This window comes from Eleutherodactylus coqui, chromosome 6 (genome assembly GCF_035609145.1).
Source record: "Eleutherodactylus coqui strain aEleCoq1 chromosome 6, aEleCoq1.hap1, whole genome shotgun sequence".
Lineage (NCBI taxonomy): Eukaryota > Metazoa > Chordata > Amphibia > Anura > Eleutherodactylidae > Eleutherodactylus > Eleutherodactylus coqui.
Genome location: NC_089842.1, coordinates 82,037,748 through 82,055,730, shown reverse-complemented (window position 1 = coordinate 82,055,730; position 17,983 = coordinate 82,037,748). Strand labels below are relative to the sequence as shown.

General features: G+C 42.8%; 1 protein-coding gene across 1 annotated transcript in view; it reads left to right on the top strand.

Moving 5' to 3' along the window:
- Window positions 1-4,896: 4,896 nt before the first annotated feature.
- LOC136633618 (sialic acid-binding Ig-like lectin 14) overlaps window positions 4,897-17,983 on the top strand; it is a 157,619-nt gene continuing 144,532 nt past the window's right edge. Inside the window, exons 1-3 of the mRNA XM_066609377.1 lie at window positions 4,897-4,957; window positions 8,715-9,086; window positions 11,451-11,714. Coding sequence (XP_066465474.1) covers window positions 4,897-4,957; window positions 8,715-9,086; window positions 11,451-11,714 — 697 coding nt within the window. The remainder of the gene's footprint in view (window positions 4,958-8,714; window positions 9,087-11,450; window positions 11,715-17,983) is intronic.

Sequence of the window (17,983 nt, the reverse complement as noted above, 5' to 3'; positions counted from 1 at the left end):
CCATTAGTTTTCCTATTTATGACATAATCAATGCTCGTGCCAAATTTCACGTTTCTATGACACCGGGAAGTGAGAAAAATACATTCCGCACGTAAAATTTGGACGCTAATTCTTTTGCGCATAGAATTGAATAATTGAGTTGGGACCCATTAGTTTTCCTATTTATGACATAATCAATGCTCGTGCCAAATTTCACGTTTCTATGACACCGGGAAGTGAGAGAATTAGATTCTGTACGTAAAATTTGGACGCTAATTCTTTTGCGCATAGAGTTGAATAATCGAGTTGGGACCCATTAGCTTTTCCTATTTATTAAATAATCAATGCTCGTGCCAAATTTCACGTTCCTATGACACCAGAAAGTCAGAAAATTACTTTCCGTATGTAAAATTTGGACACTAATTCTTTGCGCATAGAATTAAATTAAATAATGGAGTTGGGACCCATTAGCTTTTCCTATTTATGAAATAATCAATGCTCGTGCCAAATTTAACGTTTCTATGACACCGAAAAGTGAGAAAATTACATTCTATACGTAAAATTTGGACGCTAATTCTTTTGCACATAGAATTAAATAATCGAGTTGGGACCCATTAGCTTTTCCTATTTATGACATAATCAATGCTCCTGCCAAATTTCGAGTTTCTATGACACCGGGAAGTGAGAGAATTAGATTCTGTACGTAAAATTTGGACACTAATTCTTTTGCGCATAGAATTGAATAATCGAGTTGGAACCTATTAACTTTTCCTATTTATGACATATTCAATGCGCGTGCCAAATTTCCTGTTTCTATGACATTGGGAAGTGAGAGATTTAGATTATGTGCGTAAAATTTCGACGCCGATTCTTTTGTGCTAGAATTGAATAATCGAGTTGGGACCCAATTACCTTTCCTATTTTGGAGATAATCTATGCTTGTGCCAAATTTCATGTTTCTACGACATCGGGAAGTTGGAGAACTTTTGGCGAGTCAGTCAGTGAGTCAGTCAGTGAGTGAGTCAGTGAGGGCTTTCGTCTTTATATATATATATATATATATATATATATATATATATATATATATATATATATATATATATATATATATATATGAGAAAGCATCTCATATATCTCTTTAAAAACTGAGAGTAGTACTACGTGAACCCAGTGCGGTGAGCAGGTTGACAAAAAAAATACAAAAAAAAAGTTGTAATTTTACCTTTTTGTAAATGAAAACGTAAGGTGGAACGCACGTAGCGTTTCAAGACACAACTCATGTGATTAAATGTGGGATGTACTTGGTTCTCGGCATGAATGAGAGCAGGAGATGGAACGCATGTAGCGTTACACAATCTGAATCACGTGACTCAGACCCACGTGCAACAATTGCTTCTCCTATAGTATGACGTCACCTCCACTGGACTGGTGTCGGCACCAACGGACGTAAGCACGTTTAATTTGAACAGGTCTATAAATGTATGGTTGCCACTGTTTAATTGTTTTATGCTTGAGAAAGGTGTTGTGTAACGCTGAAACGCCTCGCAGAAATAATAGTTTTTTATATACAGACCCCTGGTCTATTATAGTCCTAATCCCAGAGCGTGGGGATTTTTTTTCACTTGTGTTAAACTAAAATAATTTGTGGAATAGTAAATTCTGGTCTGTACCTATAATATCTGGAGAATGCAGCACAACTGAATCCCTAATGATATAGATATAGATCTCTATTTGCTTTCAAGTAAAGTGTCCCCTAGGTGGTTTAGAAACTGTAAATCTTGGGGTGCAGACTTGTCCTTAACAAGGCAGCTACACTGTAATGTCTTTAAATAGGTATCTCTCATGATTTTCTGTTTAAGTACTCTAAATTTGTTAGGTATTAGTGCAAGGAATGGAGTATAGCTGCTGATCTGAGATACTAGTTTATGCTTCTTGTTTGCTTTATGCTATAAACTTAGGGTTAGTTGAGTGAAAGGGTTTTGGATCTCTTTCAGTTTAACTGTTACGACCGTGTGGGCAAACTAAGCACGGGGCCCACACGATCGCGACCAAAGAGGGATTGGGGAGTGGATGGGATGCACGCACACATGTTGCACCAGGTATTCACACGGGTTTCAGGCAACTGACCCTGTTCTACACGGGAGGGTGGCATGGCCCTACCTAAGCGGGGATTCACCCCAATAAGGGGTGGCCCAGCGGTCTTTGAAACTGGGCCCTAGCTGATTCTAGGAACCACAAACCAGAACAGGAGACATACAAATGCCACATAACAGGGACAGAAGAACAGGACACACAGAGCAGAATACAGAGCATACAGCAGCCACAATGCAAACACTAATAGCAGATGATAAGCTGAATATAAATACCAGGTATTAGTTGACATTTTGTACAAAACATGAAAGTTAGCGTGCCACTTCACAGCTCCTGGTTATACCGCTAGTCACTAAACGAACCAGGAGTCCAGCAGAACTGGACAGAGTTCACACAGAACGCTGCAACAGGACAGGACACAGATCGCAGGTCATAAAGCAAACTGACACCAAACTGACAGAATAAACTGACACTTAAACGTACAGACGGACATGAACCAGCAAGACACAGATCACATAGCAAGCTTGCATAAGGAACAGGACAGAGCACAGGGCACACAGCAAGCTGACAGAAAACTAACAGGAAATAAACATACAAATGGACATGAACCAGCAGGTCACAGATGGCACAGCAAGCTTGCAACAGGACAGACGACCAGGGCATGGACTCTACCAGCACGGACTTTACCCAGAGCTCACACGAACACAGATGAAACTCACAGCAAGTCTATATGTCCTCATACCAGGGGGATAGAAAGTCAGCCCCAGAGTTGACATAGGGGACTGTGTCAGGGATCCACCAATTGACACACTGGAAGCAGAGAGACACAGACCTACTTGCAAACACAGATCAGAGTGGAAACAAGCTGAACATGACTGATAACAAGTTACAGAACACAGCAGTAACAGAACTGCTCACCTTGGGGCCCAGCCAAAGACTGAGCAGAAGCTGGGTTTATATGTGAGCACAGACCTAGGAGATTGGCTAGCAGGAAGTACCACACCCAGCCAGCTCAATTAACCCTCAACCACCTGTAGCTGTGCTGCTAGGAAACTTAGAACTACAGATCCCAGCAGCACACATGACATTAACTTTGTTATATGGGGTGGACCAGAGCGATAATTTCTGATCATTGTTTATTGACAGAAGTTCCAGCTCCACACTTTTCCCGTTCGGGGCTGACTGAATACTTTCCTCTACTTCCTGAGGGAAGATTGGTTTGAGGAGAGGTTGTAATTGGTTCATAAATACACTAGGGAGTTTGACCTATTCTAGGTAGTCACTTATTTTTTGATGTTTAATTGATAAAGACTCTATGGGGTTTTGATTGTTATATAAATTAGAGTAGAACGCAAGGAAAATATTTGAGAGCTGATGTTTTGTGATGTATTGCATTGTTTTTATCTTTTATTTTAGGAACAAATGCTTTTGCGTTCTGTGTATTTTAATTAGGGCTGCAAGCTTTTTCCCTCACTTATCCGAGAAAGCATAGTGCTTGTATCTTGCGAAGGAGAGGTATTTTTCGGATTTTTGATTTAGACGCTCTTTCAATTTGATACACAGGTTAAATAATTGTTTTTCATATTGAAGTGAGACATTTTTCTTATTACAGATTTCTATATATTTGATCTGCTCAATGAAAGAAGTGATCTCTCGCTCTCTTTTTCCTTCTTTTGTCTTGCGCCCAGTTCCATAAACAGGCCTCTTATTACCTTATTATCTTATGGGCCTCCTAAAGGGTCACAGAATTGCATGGCTCCAGCGTGTTCTCCTTAAAATAGTGCTGTAAACCTCCTTGTATATATTCGATATCCTCTTTGCTCTTTAGCAGGTTATCATTTAATAGCCAGTTGGACGCAGATCTCCTTTTGGGGGAAAGGGTCATCTTCATGAAAATTGGGGCATGGTTAGAGTATAGAATATGGTTGTAGAAAATTTTGGGTGATTGAGTCTAAAAGAAAGTGTTTAATATAAAAATAATCTATTCTCGAGTATTTTTTGTGAACTGGGGAGTAAAAGGAGAAGTCTTTTGAGTCTGGGTTACGAACTCTCCAAGGGTCTACCAGGTGAAGATCAGCCAACAATTTTTTAATGTTAGAAAATGGGACTGCTGAGGAGCCATTAGATGTATCCAGGGTGGAACTGAGCAGCATATTGAAATCCCCGCCCATAATAAAATCCCCCTCAGAAAATTCTTGCAAATGTTTGGTGACTATAGTGAAAAAAGGCGTATTGATGGGAGATAGGGGCATATATATTAGCCAAGGTACATATTCTGTCACCAATTGAGCCCTTGACAGAGATAAATCTGCCCTCCAGGTCAGCTAAGACACTTAACGTTTGAAAAGGAACTCTTTTATGTAAGACAATAGCTACACCTCTATGTCTTTTCAGTGGAGTGGAGGCATTGAACCATTTAGTGAAGGTTTAATTTTTAGTGACAGGGGTGTAATTTTTCTGGAAATGGGTTTCTTGAAATAAAATAATATCCACAACCTGTTCCTCTAGGTAGTGTAATATTTGAGACCTTTTTTGCGGAATGTTAATACCTTTTACATTAAACAAAGCTAGGTGTATGTCAGCCATAGATAGGATTACGGGAAATATTTTTAGGCAGATAGTGTCAGCAGAACTGTCAGGGGAGTCCAGAACACATAAAAATAGAAACACATAACTATAACAGCTGGTCTTTGTTGGACCAGTAATGAACAAACTCATTATGACCTTTTGCTGCTGGACCAGATTTAGGGATAAGGTCCTATCCGGAGCCAGATTACCAAGCAGAAATTAAATGATTTGCGGGGACGTGGAGAGGGTAGTGCCGACATGGGTATAATTTTCTTTTCTTCTGTGATAATCTTTGTTCTTGTTGGTCTTAAGCAGTCAGGTGAGAATCTTTTAATTACCTTTACGCTTTCTGTTGGTATGTTAGGTGTTTTAGAGTTTTTGCTTGCTTCTGGTTTGGCACTTTTGGTGTTTTTTCTTATGTTATCTGCTTTCTAATGTCACTATGTTGGGAGGAGCGAAATCTTTGTTCACATTGGCAGAATGTTGTCTAGCAGTTGCTTTGTGGAGAAAGTCACTGTCATAGCCAAACCGTTTTTATTGTAAGGGGAGTAGAGCGACTGTGTCCTTCTGTTTGAGTGGCTTATTTATAAGTCCAGAGCTTTCCCTGTCTGGTGGGGTGAGATTAGATTTGTAAAACTTAGGCCGGCTTCCCACGACCATCACGGCGTCCCCCCACAGACCCCAATACTTACCTCCGGATCCGGCGCCCTCCGTCCCGCATGATGCTTCGGCTGGCGGGGAAGCGGTTTCACGCTATCTTCCGCTGTGCTACAGTGGAAGATAGCGTGACAGACGGCTTCCATTGACTGCAATGGAAGCCGGCCGCGCGTACACCCGCGGCAAATAGAGCATGCCGCGGGTGAGGTCGGGTGATTTCACGGTGCGGAATTCCGCGATGGAATTCCGCACCATGAGGATTGAGCTATTAGGTTCAATAGAACCTAATAGCTGTGGGCAGCGCGGCGGATTTTCGCCACGTATTACACTGCTGAAATCCGTCTGTGAGAAGGAGCCCTTAATATGCTCTGAAGAAGGGGTAAATGCAAAAACAAATATTGCATATATCGTTTTCAGCCACTAGATGGCGCTGCGGTCCACTAGCCTGAGGACAAATCTTAAAACTGTTTTCTGCAGATAGGTTGAGTTGCTGTCTTGAAAAGGAGGTGTTCCGGGTTAATTACATCCAGCCCTTTTCATGGGACAAGAAAAGGCTTAGCAGAGTTGAAGATGTTGCTGCTTCTGCATAGGCTAGGAGAAGTTTGGAGCAGCACAATATACTAGATTTCAGGCTCTTTCACAGTCTAGTAATAACTTTCTTTATTGGTTGTGTGGCGCAGACTCTCTCTTGCACCTGTGCTGCTGCAGGGGTGTAATGTGTGGCCACAATAAGGAAGCCCTGGGCTGCCGGCTGTAAATGGGAGATCTCTTGTCTATCTCCCATTTACAGCCTGTAGTCCAGGAGATCTCCCTCACAGGACCCAGGGGGTGTTCTCCAAAGCCAAGGACAGAGGGGGTTAGTATGTGGGACATTTGATCGACCTCACACAGTCTGGAGCTCATGAGCAGGAAGCTCTGATTATCTCTCCCACCGCCTCCCTCTGAGATGGTGGCTGCTGTAGCATTGGGACCCTCTGCAGGAACCCAAGATTTTACACCCCTGGTGTCAGAGTCCCTGACAGGACGCTCTGACTCCCCAACGGCAGACGGAGGTGCCAACAGTCCACCCTCTCAGAGTGCCAGCGGCAGATGGAAGTGCCAACTGACCTCTCTCCCCGGTGGCAAGTGGAAGAACCGGCAGTCCTCTATCCCCAGCAGCAGATAGAGAGTCCCGGCAATCTTCTCCCCCCAGCGGCAGTGGAAGTACCGGCAGTCCTCAGACTGGAAACGGAGCCCCGCCGGGGCCGGCATCTGTTGGGTGCCCGCAGCTACAAGCGGTGAGCAGGCCGCGATGCTCTGGTACTGCCTCGGGACACCGGCAGACACCCTGTGTGTACCTCTCCTCACAGGGTGCAGAAAGGAAGCGTTTGAGGCAGAAAGGGAGCACCGGAGGAGAGGATATCAGTGAGTCTCCTCAGGAGCTGATCTGTCATGCGTCCTTCTCCTGCAGATGCCAGGCCATGCCCACCCACGCTAATTGATTTTAATCATGGCTATAAACACTAATGCACACTAGACTAGTAGCCGATGTAGAAGGTTTTCCTCCGGCTGCCTGATTCTCACCAGGCATCAAACTGGTCACATAATCATGAAGGGTCCTTCAGTCCAGGATCTTTCACCTCCTTCTCTGCTGCCGGATTTGTTCCCTTTTGTCCTTCTCAGTGGGATGTCAGTCCTTCTCTGCGGCACCTACCGTATATCTAACAGCTGAATGTGATGCGTCCTCTCCTGCCCAACACTGATTACACAGATCAGTGTCCACTGCTGCACAGTTCTCAAAGGGAGCTGGGGGAATGATTGTTGAGGATGTAGTCAGGGTGGTCTGGCAATGGCAGATCCTTGTCACATCGCTGCCAGCTCACACATATTTCAGTTAGTCCTGACTAGTGAGGGTTAAACATCCCCCTATTGCTGTTTAGCTGGAGTTCTAGCTAGTGATTTACAGCTCTGTCAGCTAATCCTCATTAATTATGTCAGCAATCATGCTGTGTAAAGGCCCATTTAGACCCAATGATTCTCGTTAAAAAAATCACTCAGAGCCATCTTCTGAGCGAGAATCATTGTGTCTAAATCCATGGACATTGTGCAGTTTTCATACACGAGTCGTTCATCGTTCAATTCTAGTTTTCTTAAATTGAGCAATGAACTCTTATCAGCGGGGCAGGCTGCTTTCACAGTCGGCAGCGCTGATAAGATTCTTACAGCCCCTGTCTCGCTGGTAAATCACAGTGGGACGCCGGCTGTAATCGCTAAGAACAATTCAGCTGTTTGCTTTTGCAGAACAGCTGTATTGTTCGCCAAGTGATAGCGGCAGTGTCCCGTTCCGCCTACATAGCTCTTAAGTAGCTATTATAGACTATGCAAAGACAATCCTTCAAAACTATCACTTAAACTGTTGTTTGAGAGTCTTTTGAGCGATCATCTGTCAGTGTAAATGGGGTCTTAGAGGGTTGTCAATCAGCAACTTTCCTTTAGTCCTTGCATTCTAGTCCTGTCAGCACTCACAGCGTCCCTGGCTGTTGTCTGGCTTCTACTCTGAATTTCTGTCTGTCTTGTATTCTCTGCATTTTTGTCTATTGTCTGCAGTATATTTGTTTGTTGTCAGTTTTATTGCTGTTCTGCGTTTTATGTTCAGTTCCTCTCTGACTTCAGACCCTATCTCAATCAAGCAGTGGATTTGTCCCTTTTCGAGACGTGTCCTGTCAAAGAGGTTCAAGGTGTTTCATTCAGATCTGTACCCCTTTGTTTCCTCCCTTCCTGCGTCTAGCCACCATTAGTCTCGTGTACGCACACCTGTCCAGACTGCTCCATATCCTTGCTTACCATAGTTTTGTCAGCAGTCTTGGACAGATGTAGTGCAAACTCAAGAGGATTGTCACAAGTCTCTTTGCGCGTGCAATGAACAGAGAACAGGAGCCATTATTTTAATGGGTTCACTCTTATTCTCGCTTTTCCATGCGCATTTCAAAAAAACACAGCAAGGTTTATTTTGGGACATCAAAGGCACCATAGGAGTCTACGGGAGGTGCACAAACACGCACACAATACGCGCGTGATGGCACAATATGCTATGCAATTTTGCGGGGAATCGTAAACATCTGACACTAACTAGACAGCACAGACTTTTAAATCACAGCGCCGATGTGAACAATCCATGGTAGCACAAAAAATACAGAAAATGCAGATATGCGCGCAATTATGTGCGTTTTGCCCTTATGCTCATGTGAAGCCACTCAAAACACGGGCACTTTTAAGCAAAATATAGCACACACTACACTTACTGTGATTAGATTGAGTTTTATTGAGTCATGAAAGAAACAGATTAGGATTAAGAAAATAAATTCTCAATGTCTTTGTGGATTATTGGATAAATGTAAAATACCTGATATGGAATAATGACATATTTTCTCCTTCTACAGGTATCACATGTCAGTTGGCTGGCTATTCTATTAACGTGCCTCCTAGTGTCAGTGTACAGGAGGGTCTCTGTGTCACGATTCCATGTAAATTTACTGCTGATCATAGAAATACATTCAGTAATTCCTTTGGATACTGGAGGCTGGAACCGCCCGATTCATATTATATCGTAGCTAGTAATGATAAATCCAGGCCTGGGAGAAAACCAAACTTCTATCTGACGGGAAATGCAGATTCTGGAGACTGCAGCCTGACAATAATTGATGTCAGGAAAGAAGATAACGGGACATATTACTTTAGATTTGAAGAACGCAAGACCAGTAAAGTGAAATATGGTTTTAATAATGATGCACTCACCACGATTATTGTAACCGGTAAGTGTGACAGCAGGGATCCTGCAGTAACAATAAGATGTAATTCATTTGGATCTATATGTACTACACTGTCATGAATGGTTGCAGTAAATTAAATGAAATTATATTTTTGGAAATTCCTACATTTCTCAGTAAAATCTTTTTGATAAGAAAACATATTTGCTGAATACTGCAGTTTTTCCATAAAACTACAAAATGAGAAAAATATCTCTTGATTCATTCGTGTGTTCACAAAATCTTCTCTTTGTGCATCCGGGCCGTGTACAGACCATGATGTGATACTGTAGTAGACAACTGAGGGACAGAAGTTTTTTTTTATTCTTTAGAACTTCTTGTTTTATCAAATAAGTTGTACAAAATAAAACAAGTAGAACATTCTATAATACCAGATATTAAGATACTCACTATTACAGATGTATTGATGTAATTGGTTATGCTAATTGGATCAAGCTGTCCAATAAAACATTAACAAAAAAGAAAACACATGACAAAAACTAAAAAGAACAGTGACTTGTCATAACAAACTGCAGCAAACCCCCAGAACTGCTAGATAATCTGCAGAATACGGACTATGAATCTGGATTCCACAACTCCTTTGGAATGTTTTACTTGGATTATGTTGAATAGTAAACATTTTTCATACATGCAGGTATCGTTGACCGCGGAGATGACTTCCTTAGAGCGGCTTCACACGGGCATAGTTTCGCATGCAAAATCTGTGTGTGCAATACTCAGACAATAGAACCCATACGCATTTTAACTTCTTTATTGGGAAACCTCGCATCGAGCTTGCATGCACATCGTGTGATATGTTTTCCTGTCCCATTGAAGGCAATGGGCTATGAGTTCCAAGGGAAAACCTGAAGATAGGACATGCCCCCATGCCCCAAAAGAATGGGGTTCATATTTGTGAAAGATTTGTGCGTCTTGCAAAGCACAAATCTTGCGCTATTTTCACAACTGTATGATAGCAGCCTGAGGGCTCTTTCACGCGAGCACATAAACGGCGACAGCGGGTTACGTTTTTACTCCCGCTCCGTATAAGTGCCTGAATGGGCGTTTTTTCCGCATTCACAACCAGCATTTTCTCGTCCATTTACACGACCGTGAGAGTGTTTTTCAGCGAAAAAACACGCTGCACACCAGAAATCCCTCGCTCTGCCAAAATCCTTGAGTTGGCTTCCAATGCCAATGTAGAGGTACCTGTAAACTTTTTGCAGCGTTGGTCGCTGCATAAATGCCTCCCCCTCCCTTCTCTTTCTCTGTTCCCATAGGAGTCTATGGAACCCGCCGTCGTATATTTGCCAGAAGATAGTTTGAGAACTATATTTTGGCTGAGCGTATATGCGTCGGCCGTGTATATGTTCTAATTTTCACGCTGCAGGCATATTTACGCGCCGTATATTCGCCTGTGTGAAGGGATGCATTGAAAATCAATGCCTCTCATGGGCTCGCATATGCGCCTGGGCGTAAAAGTGCGTCGTATATTCCCTCGTATGAAAGAGCCTTTAATGTGTGGAAGATCAGATCTTTTTCCAGTGTTTAGTTAAGGCGTCTTTCGTGAACATCAATAAGGGCTCATTCACAGGGATGTACGCGTATGTGAACGAGCCCTAAGTGGGCAATGACAGTTCTGTATGTTGTTGAAAATATATTTATATTAATGAATAATACGGCTTGACTCAGAGATAGTATCATGTTCAGATGAGTGAGCCTACTGATGAGAGTATTGGTGGTGCTCCATCGCTGTTGGAATAACTTACATTCCCATATAATGAGGACTAAAGAGCCAACAGAGCCCCAATTCTTTCAGCATTAGCAGAGCAAGTGGGCTATATTCAGTGCAGTTGGGTTGTAGTGAGATGCCATCCTAAAAGTCTTGCTTAGAGTTTCTTGAGGGTTTGAGCATTTAAAAGTACTGTGTATCAACCTGAATGTTCTGCACCTTTGATCTGAAGAGGAACTGGAATTCAGGTTGATTTCCTCTTTTTTCATGTATTTTGGTAGGGGGTTGGTGATTTTTTAGTTTTAGATTGTACAAAAAGGATATTCCTTTACATTTATGGTTGGCAGTAATTAGAAAGTGCAACACAGAGAAGTTGAAGTTGGTGTCATTAAGGGAATTCCATTGTAGAATCAAATTTGTAGAACTCTGTGTTGGGAAGTTGGTATTTTTTGTTGGTTGGTATTAAAAATGCAAAATAGTTTGAATCTGGTAAGTCTTGGATTGATGAAATTCCCTTGTCTCTCCAATTATCCAATCCTCGGTTGGGAATAAATTGATTCAGAAGTGATATAGGTATTTGGGAATTTTTGCATTTTGGGCAGTTTTCACGCATATCTCACCGCTTGTTCCTCCTGTAGATCTCACAGAAGAACCAGTCATCTCAGATCCTGGGACAGTAATTGCTGGTATAAATAAGACACTGACCTGCACTCCTCCAGGAACCTGTGCTGCAACATCCTTAGTAATCCAATGGCAGAAGAGTAATGTGGCCGGCGTCTGGGAGAATTCATCTACTGTAACATTTACCCCATCTCTATCTGATCACAAGGAAAACATCACATGTCAGATGAGAAACTCCAATGGGAAGACAACTGAAAAAACTATTGTTCTTCATGTTTACTGTAAGTACATATTATTTTAACAAATATCCCTCTTCGTGGTTCGAGACCCCCAGAGAGGGTCAGAGGATCCTACCGAGGGCTTGGATACTTAGACAAGAATGAGCCAAATTCCAGGAATGACAACCCTATTTTGAGTTAACTTTGATGCAATCGTTTGCCTCTTGGGTCTATTTCTTATGCAATTATTCACAAATATTCTGCTAGTCCTTATTTATGGTATGTCCTATGTGTACAGCAATAAGAAAATTATGCAATTTAAAATGGACGTCCACATTTAAACGTTGCTGTCCAAATTGACTGTGGCATTTAAAGGGTTAATAGTTCTGATCAGTGGCGGAGCTAATTGCAACTGTTGCTGGTGGGTGTGGACTGTTAGAAACAACTGGCACCCACATTGTATGGAGCATTATTGAATCCCCATCCCCCTCCATACAAACCTTGAACCTCCATGACGTAAATGTACGATCTTGTCATCAGTGTGAAGCTGGCCTTAGGCTAATTTCACAAGGGCGAGTGCGACATTGGGCCATGAATCACGGCTCAATATCGCACTCGCCAATATGCGAATTTGCCGTGGATGCCAGGCATTTTTGTATCAAGAACATCTCGTATCACTTTGAGGAAGTAGTTTCAATGGGGAAACTTCACACTGCATCGCATGCACCTAGCACGTGGTACAATGCAGCTGTTGACCCCATTGAAATCAATGGGAAATGCAATGCAAGAGTAGGGCTGCAGAGACCTCATATCTCATGTATATAATTAGACTAGCTGATATAACCAGCTTCGCCCGAGTTAATTTGGTGCTGGTGTTTATCTGGTGTTCACCAGAAAATCTTATGAAGTCGTGGTTACTTTAGAGATACCGAGGAAAAAAATATATGTTCACCATTTTGCATGTTTTTTTGCGTTACCCAGGAAACACCACGTGGAGGTAACCATGCGACGTTTCCTTTATATAAAATGACATCAGGAAGTGAGAGAATTAGATTCCATATGTAAAATTTGGACACTAATTCTTTTACACTTAGAATTGAATAATTGAGTTGGGAGCCCTTTACTTTTCCTATTTTGGACATAATCAATGCTCGTGCCAAATTTCATGTTTCTACGACATTGGGAATTTGGAGAATTAGTGGCAAGTCAGTCAGTGAGGGCTTTCGTCTTTATATATATAGATGACATCGGGAAGTGAGAGAATTAGATTCCGTATGTAAAATTTGGACGCTAATTCTTTTGCGCTTAGAATTGAATAATTGAGTTGGGACTAGAGATGAGCGAGCCTACTCGGCCACGCCCCTTTTTCACCCGAATACCGCGATTTTCGAGTACTTCCGTACTCGGGCGAAAAGATTCGGGGGGCGCCGTGGGTGAGTGGGGGGTTGCAGCGGGGAGTGGGGGGGGGGGTAGAGGGAGAGAGAGAGGGCTCCCCCCTGTTCCCCGCTGCTACCCCCGCGCCGCCATGCCTCCCCCCGCCCCCCGGCGCCCCCGAATATTTTCACCCGAGTACTGAATTACTCGAAAATCGGGGTGTTCGATCGAGCAATCACTTTAAATGAGTAGATTCGCTCATCTCTAGTTGGGACCCATTAGCTTTTCCTATTTATGACATAATCAATGCTCGTGCCAAATTTCACATTTCTATGACATCGGGAAAGAAGAGAATTAGATTCCGTACATAAAATTTGGACACTAATTCTTTTGAGCTTAAAATTGAATAATCAAGTTGGGACCCATAGCTTTTCCTATTAATGACACAATCAATGCTTGTGCCAAATTTTAAGTGAGAGAATTAGATTACATACGTAAAATTTGGACGCTAATTCTTTTGTGCTTCGAATTGAATAATCGAGTTGGGACCTATTAATGTTTCCTATTTATGACATAATCAATGCTCGTGCCAAATTTCAAGTTTCTATGACATCGGGAAATAAGAGAATTAGATTCCATATGTAAAATTTGGACGCTAATTCTTCTGCGCTTAGAATTTAATAATTGAGTTGGGACCCATTAACTTTTACTATTTATGACATATTCAATGCTCATGCCAAATTTCAAATTTTGTTGACATCAGGAAGTGAGAGAATTCGATTCTGTACATAAAATTTGGACGCTAATTCTTTTGCGCTTCGAATTGAATAATCGAGTTGGGACCCATTAACTTTTCCTATTTATGACATAATCAATGCTCGTGCCAAATTTCATGTTTCTACGACATCGGGAAGTGAGAGAATTAGATTACATACGTAACATTTGCACGCTAATTCTTTTGCACTTAGAATTGAATAATCAAGTTGGGACCCATTAACTTTTCTTATTTATGAAATAATCAATGCTCGTGCCAAATTTCATGTTTCTTTGACATCAGGAATTGAAAGAATTAGATTACGTATGTAAAATTTGGATGCTAATTCTTTTGCACTTAGAATTAAATAATCGAGTTGGGACCCATTAACCTTTCCTATTTATGACATAATCAATGCTTGTGCCAAATTTCAAATTTCTATGACATCGGAAAGTGAGAGAATTAGATTCTGTACGTAAAATTTGGACGCTAATTCTTTTGTGCTTAGAATTGAATAATCGAGTTGGGACCTCTTTTTTTCCCTATTTTGGACATGATCTATTCTTGTGCCAAATTTCATGTTTCTACGACATCGGGAAGTTGGAGAATTAGTGGCGAGTCAGTGAGTGAGTCAGTGAGGGCTTTCGTCTTTATATATATAGATATGTATAGCTGGTATAAGTTATTCATCTCCTGCATATTTTCCAGCAGGATATTGCTCGGCCGCACACACAAGGGGGTCACAGGAATGTGCCTACAACACTTCCGTGCCCAGTCGCCAGATTGATATATAGGACCATCTGGGACTCCAACTTCGACAGCCAACGAGTTTGGATGATCTAGAGCAGTTGTTCCCAAACTTTTTCAGCCATGGAGCCTTTTTTGAAGCAAAAGTTTATCGTAGAGCCCAGCAGAGGGTGTGGTCAGGAGAGTGGTTGGGGGCGTGGCTTATCACGTCATATGATTTTTATCTCCATTGTTATAAAAGGGACAGGGACATAAAAAAAATCAAAAAACAGGGAGGAACGCTGAAGTACTGGATGGACATGTCCCGCACCATGTGTCAAATGCTAATCCACTTTGCTGCTACGGCTACTGTAAATTCTGCAGCAAATCTGCCCAATATAGTAATAGTGACCCCATATATAGGTGGTCCCAGTAGTAAAAGCGTCCGTTATATTGGCCTCAGTAGCAATAGTGAGCCCCACAGTGGCCTCAGTAGTAATAGTGACCCCCCTATATTGGTGGCCCCAGTAGAAATAGTGACCCCTATATTGGCCCCAGGATTAATAGTATCCCCTATATTGGCTCCAGTAGTAATAGTGTCCCCCACAGTGGCCCCAGTGGTAATAGTGACCCCAAAGCCAGCACATGTAATCCACGTTGATATGCCGACCACAGTTCCTGCACGCTTATATCCTCAGTACAGGCTGTCCAGACAGCACTATACCGCTGATTAGTGCCAGGACCCAGACCCTCCACGGAGCCCCTGACAATCACTCTGCGAAGCACACTTTGGGAAACCCTGATCTAGAGGCTCAGTAATGGCAAATGTGGAGCTATATGTGTCAGGATATCATACAGAACCTGTATGCCTCCATGCCCGCCCATATCACATCTTGTATCTAAGCTAGAGTCAGTACAACAGGATACTAGAGCCTCCATGCCTGCCAGTATCACATCTTGTATCCAAGCTAGAGGCGGTGCAACAGGGTACTAGTGCTTCCATGCCCGCCCGTATCACATCTTGCATCCAAGCCAGAGTACAACAGGGTACTAGAGCCTCCATGCCCGTCTGTATCACATTTTGCAGAGCCGAGTGTGTTGCAGCAGCATGTAGTCACAGTGTGTAGAAGAGCTGAGTGTGTGTATATGAGATAACCGGTAGTAAAACTATACCTCTCTGTATATCAGCCATGAAGAAGGGGGGACTTTTTTTCTCACAACATAAACATAGGACAGTCACATGGGACCAGCTCACCTAAACTAGCAGCTGTGACTCCGGAACCAGACCAGCAGGCAGCCACAGTGTGAGAGCAGGGCGTGCAGACGTGGGAGCAGGAACATCATGATGATGTCATCATCTGACTCCGCTCGGTACACTGCACCTGCCTTCCCTCCTCCTTACTCCTCCTCTCCTCTCAACAGGTGTCTGGCAGTCCTACCGGCCAGTAATGCACTCAATGTGCATTCTGTATATGGTGGGTGGGGGTGTTCTTGGCTCTCTCAGCGAAGGGGCCAGGTCGCATTTGCGACCTCTGATAATACGCTTATGCACTGCCGAATTTCCACTGTAAAAAATTCACAGCAAGTTTGCAGCGCAAATTGACCGCAGACCAATTTACACTGTAGATTTCTTCCTAGCTTGTGGATGAGTGTGGATAAATCTAATCCACATCGCTTGTACTGTAAAACATTATGGGTATGTTCATAAGGTGGATACTGCTGTGGACGTTTCCGCAGAGAATTCATCTGTAAAACCGCGGCAGAAATCCTTGGCTGTTCTGCTGCGTCACTTCTTCATGCTGATCTGCAGTGAAACTCTACAGAAATTCCACGTAGAAGCGGATGAGAAGCCAGCAAGCCGGCACCAAGTCTTTCTGTTTAGATGCTCTGCACAAGCGCTGGCGACTTTAGCTGTGATGTCAGCGCTTGTGCAGTCGTTTAAAAGACTGTCAGCCTCTGTTTAAGGGCCTTTATACAGTAAGGGTCTGGTCACATAGGATGTAAATGTTGCCGAAAATCCACATTGAAAATCCACAGCATTTACAGTAAAAATTGCGTGGAAGAAATAAAAAAAAATTGTTCACATGGTGCAGAAAAATTCTACACTGGTTAACATAAACTGTGGATATTAAATCAGCAGCGTGTCAGTTTTCTGCTGCTGATTTGAGTGCAGAGTTCACTGTTTACAATGCAAAGGGTGAAACTGTGACAAATCCGCACCATTTGGTACAGACTTGATGGCTGCACTTAGCTGCATATTTGCTGCAAAAAATTTGTAGCAAATATGGATCACATGAACATCTCCTAGGGGCCCAGCAGACAAAACACAGAGTACACCTTACAAGTGCGCAGAGTTACACTCAGGGCTTCTCCACGTGGGCGGGATTTGGTCTGGTTATGCAGCCGTGATAATCATGGCCACATAATGGGATGAAACCATTGATTTCAATGGTTTTGTTCTTAAAAGCAGTATTTCACTTGTTAATAGTACGGATGAAAAGAGATAGAAATAGCCTCTCTTTTCCACACAAAATTAATACTACGTGCGAGAAAGATCGGGCAGGACTGTCTTCCCGCTGTTTTTTCAAACTTGCGCAGAGTTTGAAAAGTCTGAGAAGATGTGTTTTTGCCCTTAGAGGCTAACCATTTTGTCTTCGGTGCCATTCGTTCTATGTACAGAGTTTAGATATGTGTCCCAGCCTGACCACGGGTCTCCAGACCTGAACTCAGAGCATCATATGCATGAATGGTGCAGAAGACAGTGTAGTTAGCCCTATAGACATTCACACATATACAGGCACATATACAGTGTATACACACACAGAATACGGTATGCATAGGCGCAGTTTTACACATGAATAGAGTATATACACATAGGCAGGCTTATACATGCGCACACAGAAATACTGTCACATACATTTACCGTCCTGGTACTTCATCCATCCACTGCCTTTACCAAGGAGGAGGGGGAGGGGATGATCGGTGCCAGTGGTAAGTCTTCATATGTTGAAACTGAAACCCACTGATGGCTATGCCATCGCCCCCGCCCCCTCTTCGCCTCCACTCCCTGGTAACTGCCTGCTGCTTTTACCAATGAAGCGCTGCTCCCTGCTAGACAGCACAGGTTTTTACTTGCCGCCACCGCTGCCTCATTGGATTCGCTCCCCTGAGCCACAAATAAACACCGACACTCGCAGTCACTGGCTCCCGCATTGACTTATTCAGTATGGCAAGAAGGACCTGTGGGCCCGACAGCTTAGGGGCCGGGTCGCCACCGCGACCACTATAGATACACCAATGATTGAGACGTTTACAATTCACATCAAGCACAATTCTCTAGCCTTTCATGTTAACGTTATTGCCATTTAACTACAATAGTCCATGGATTTATTGCTTATTTATAGTTTATCTTGACTTTGGGTTTACATTTTTATTACTTTAACCCTTGCCCCTTTTCTTTCATATTTCCTTATTTTAG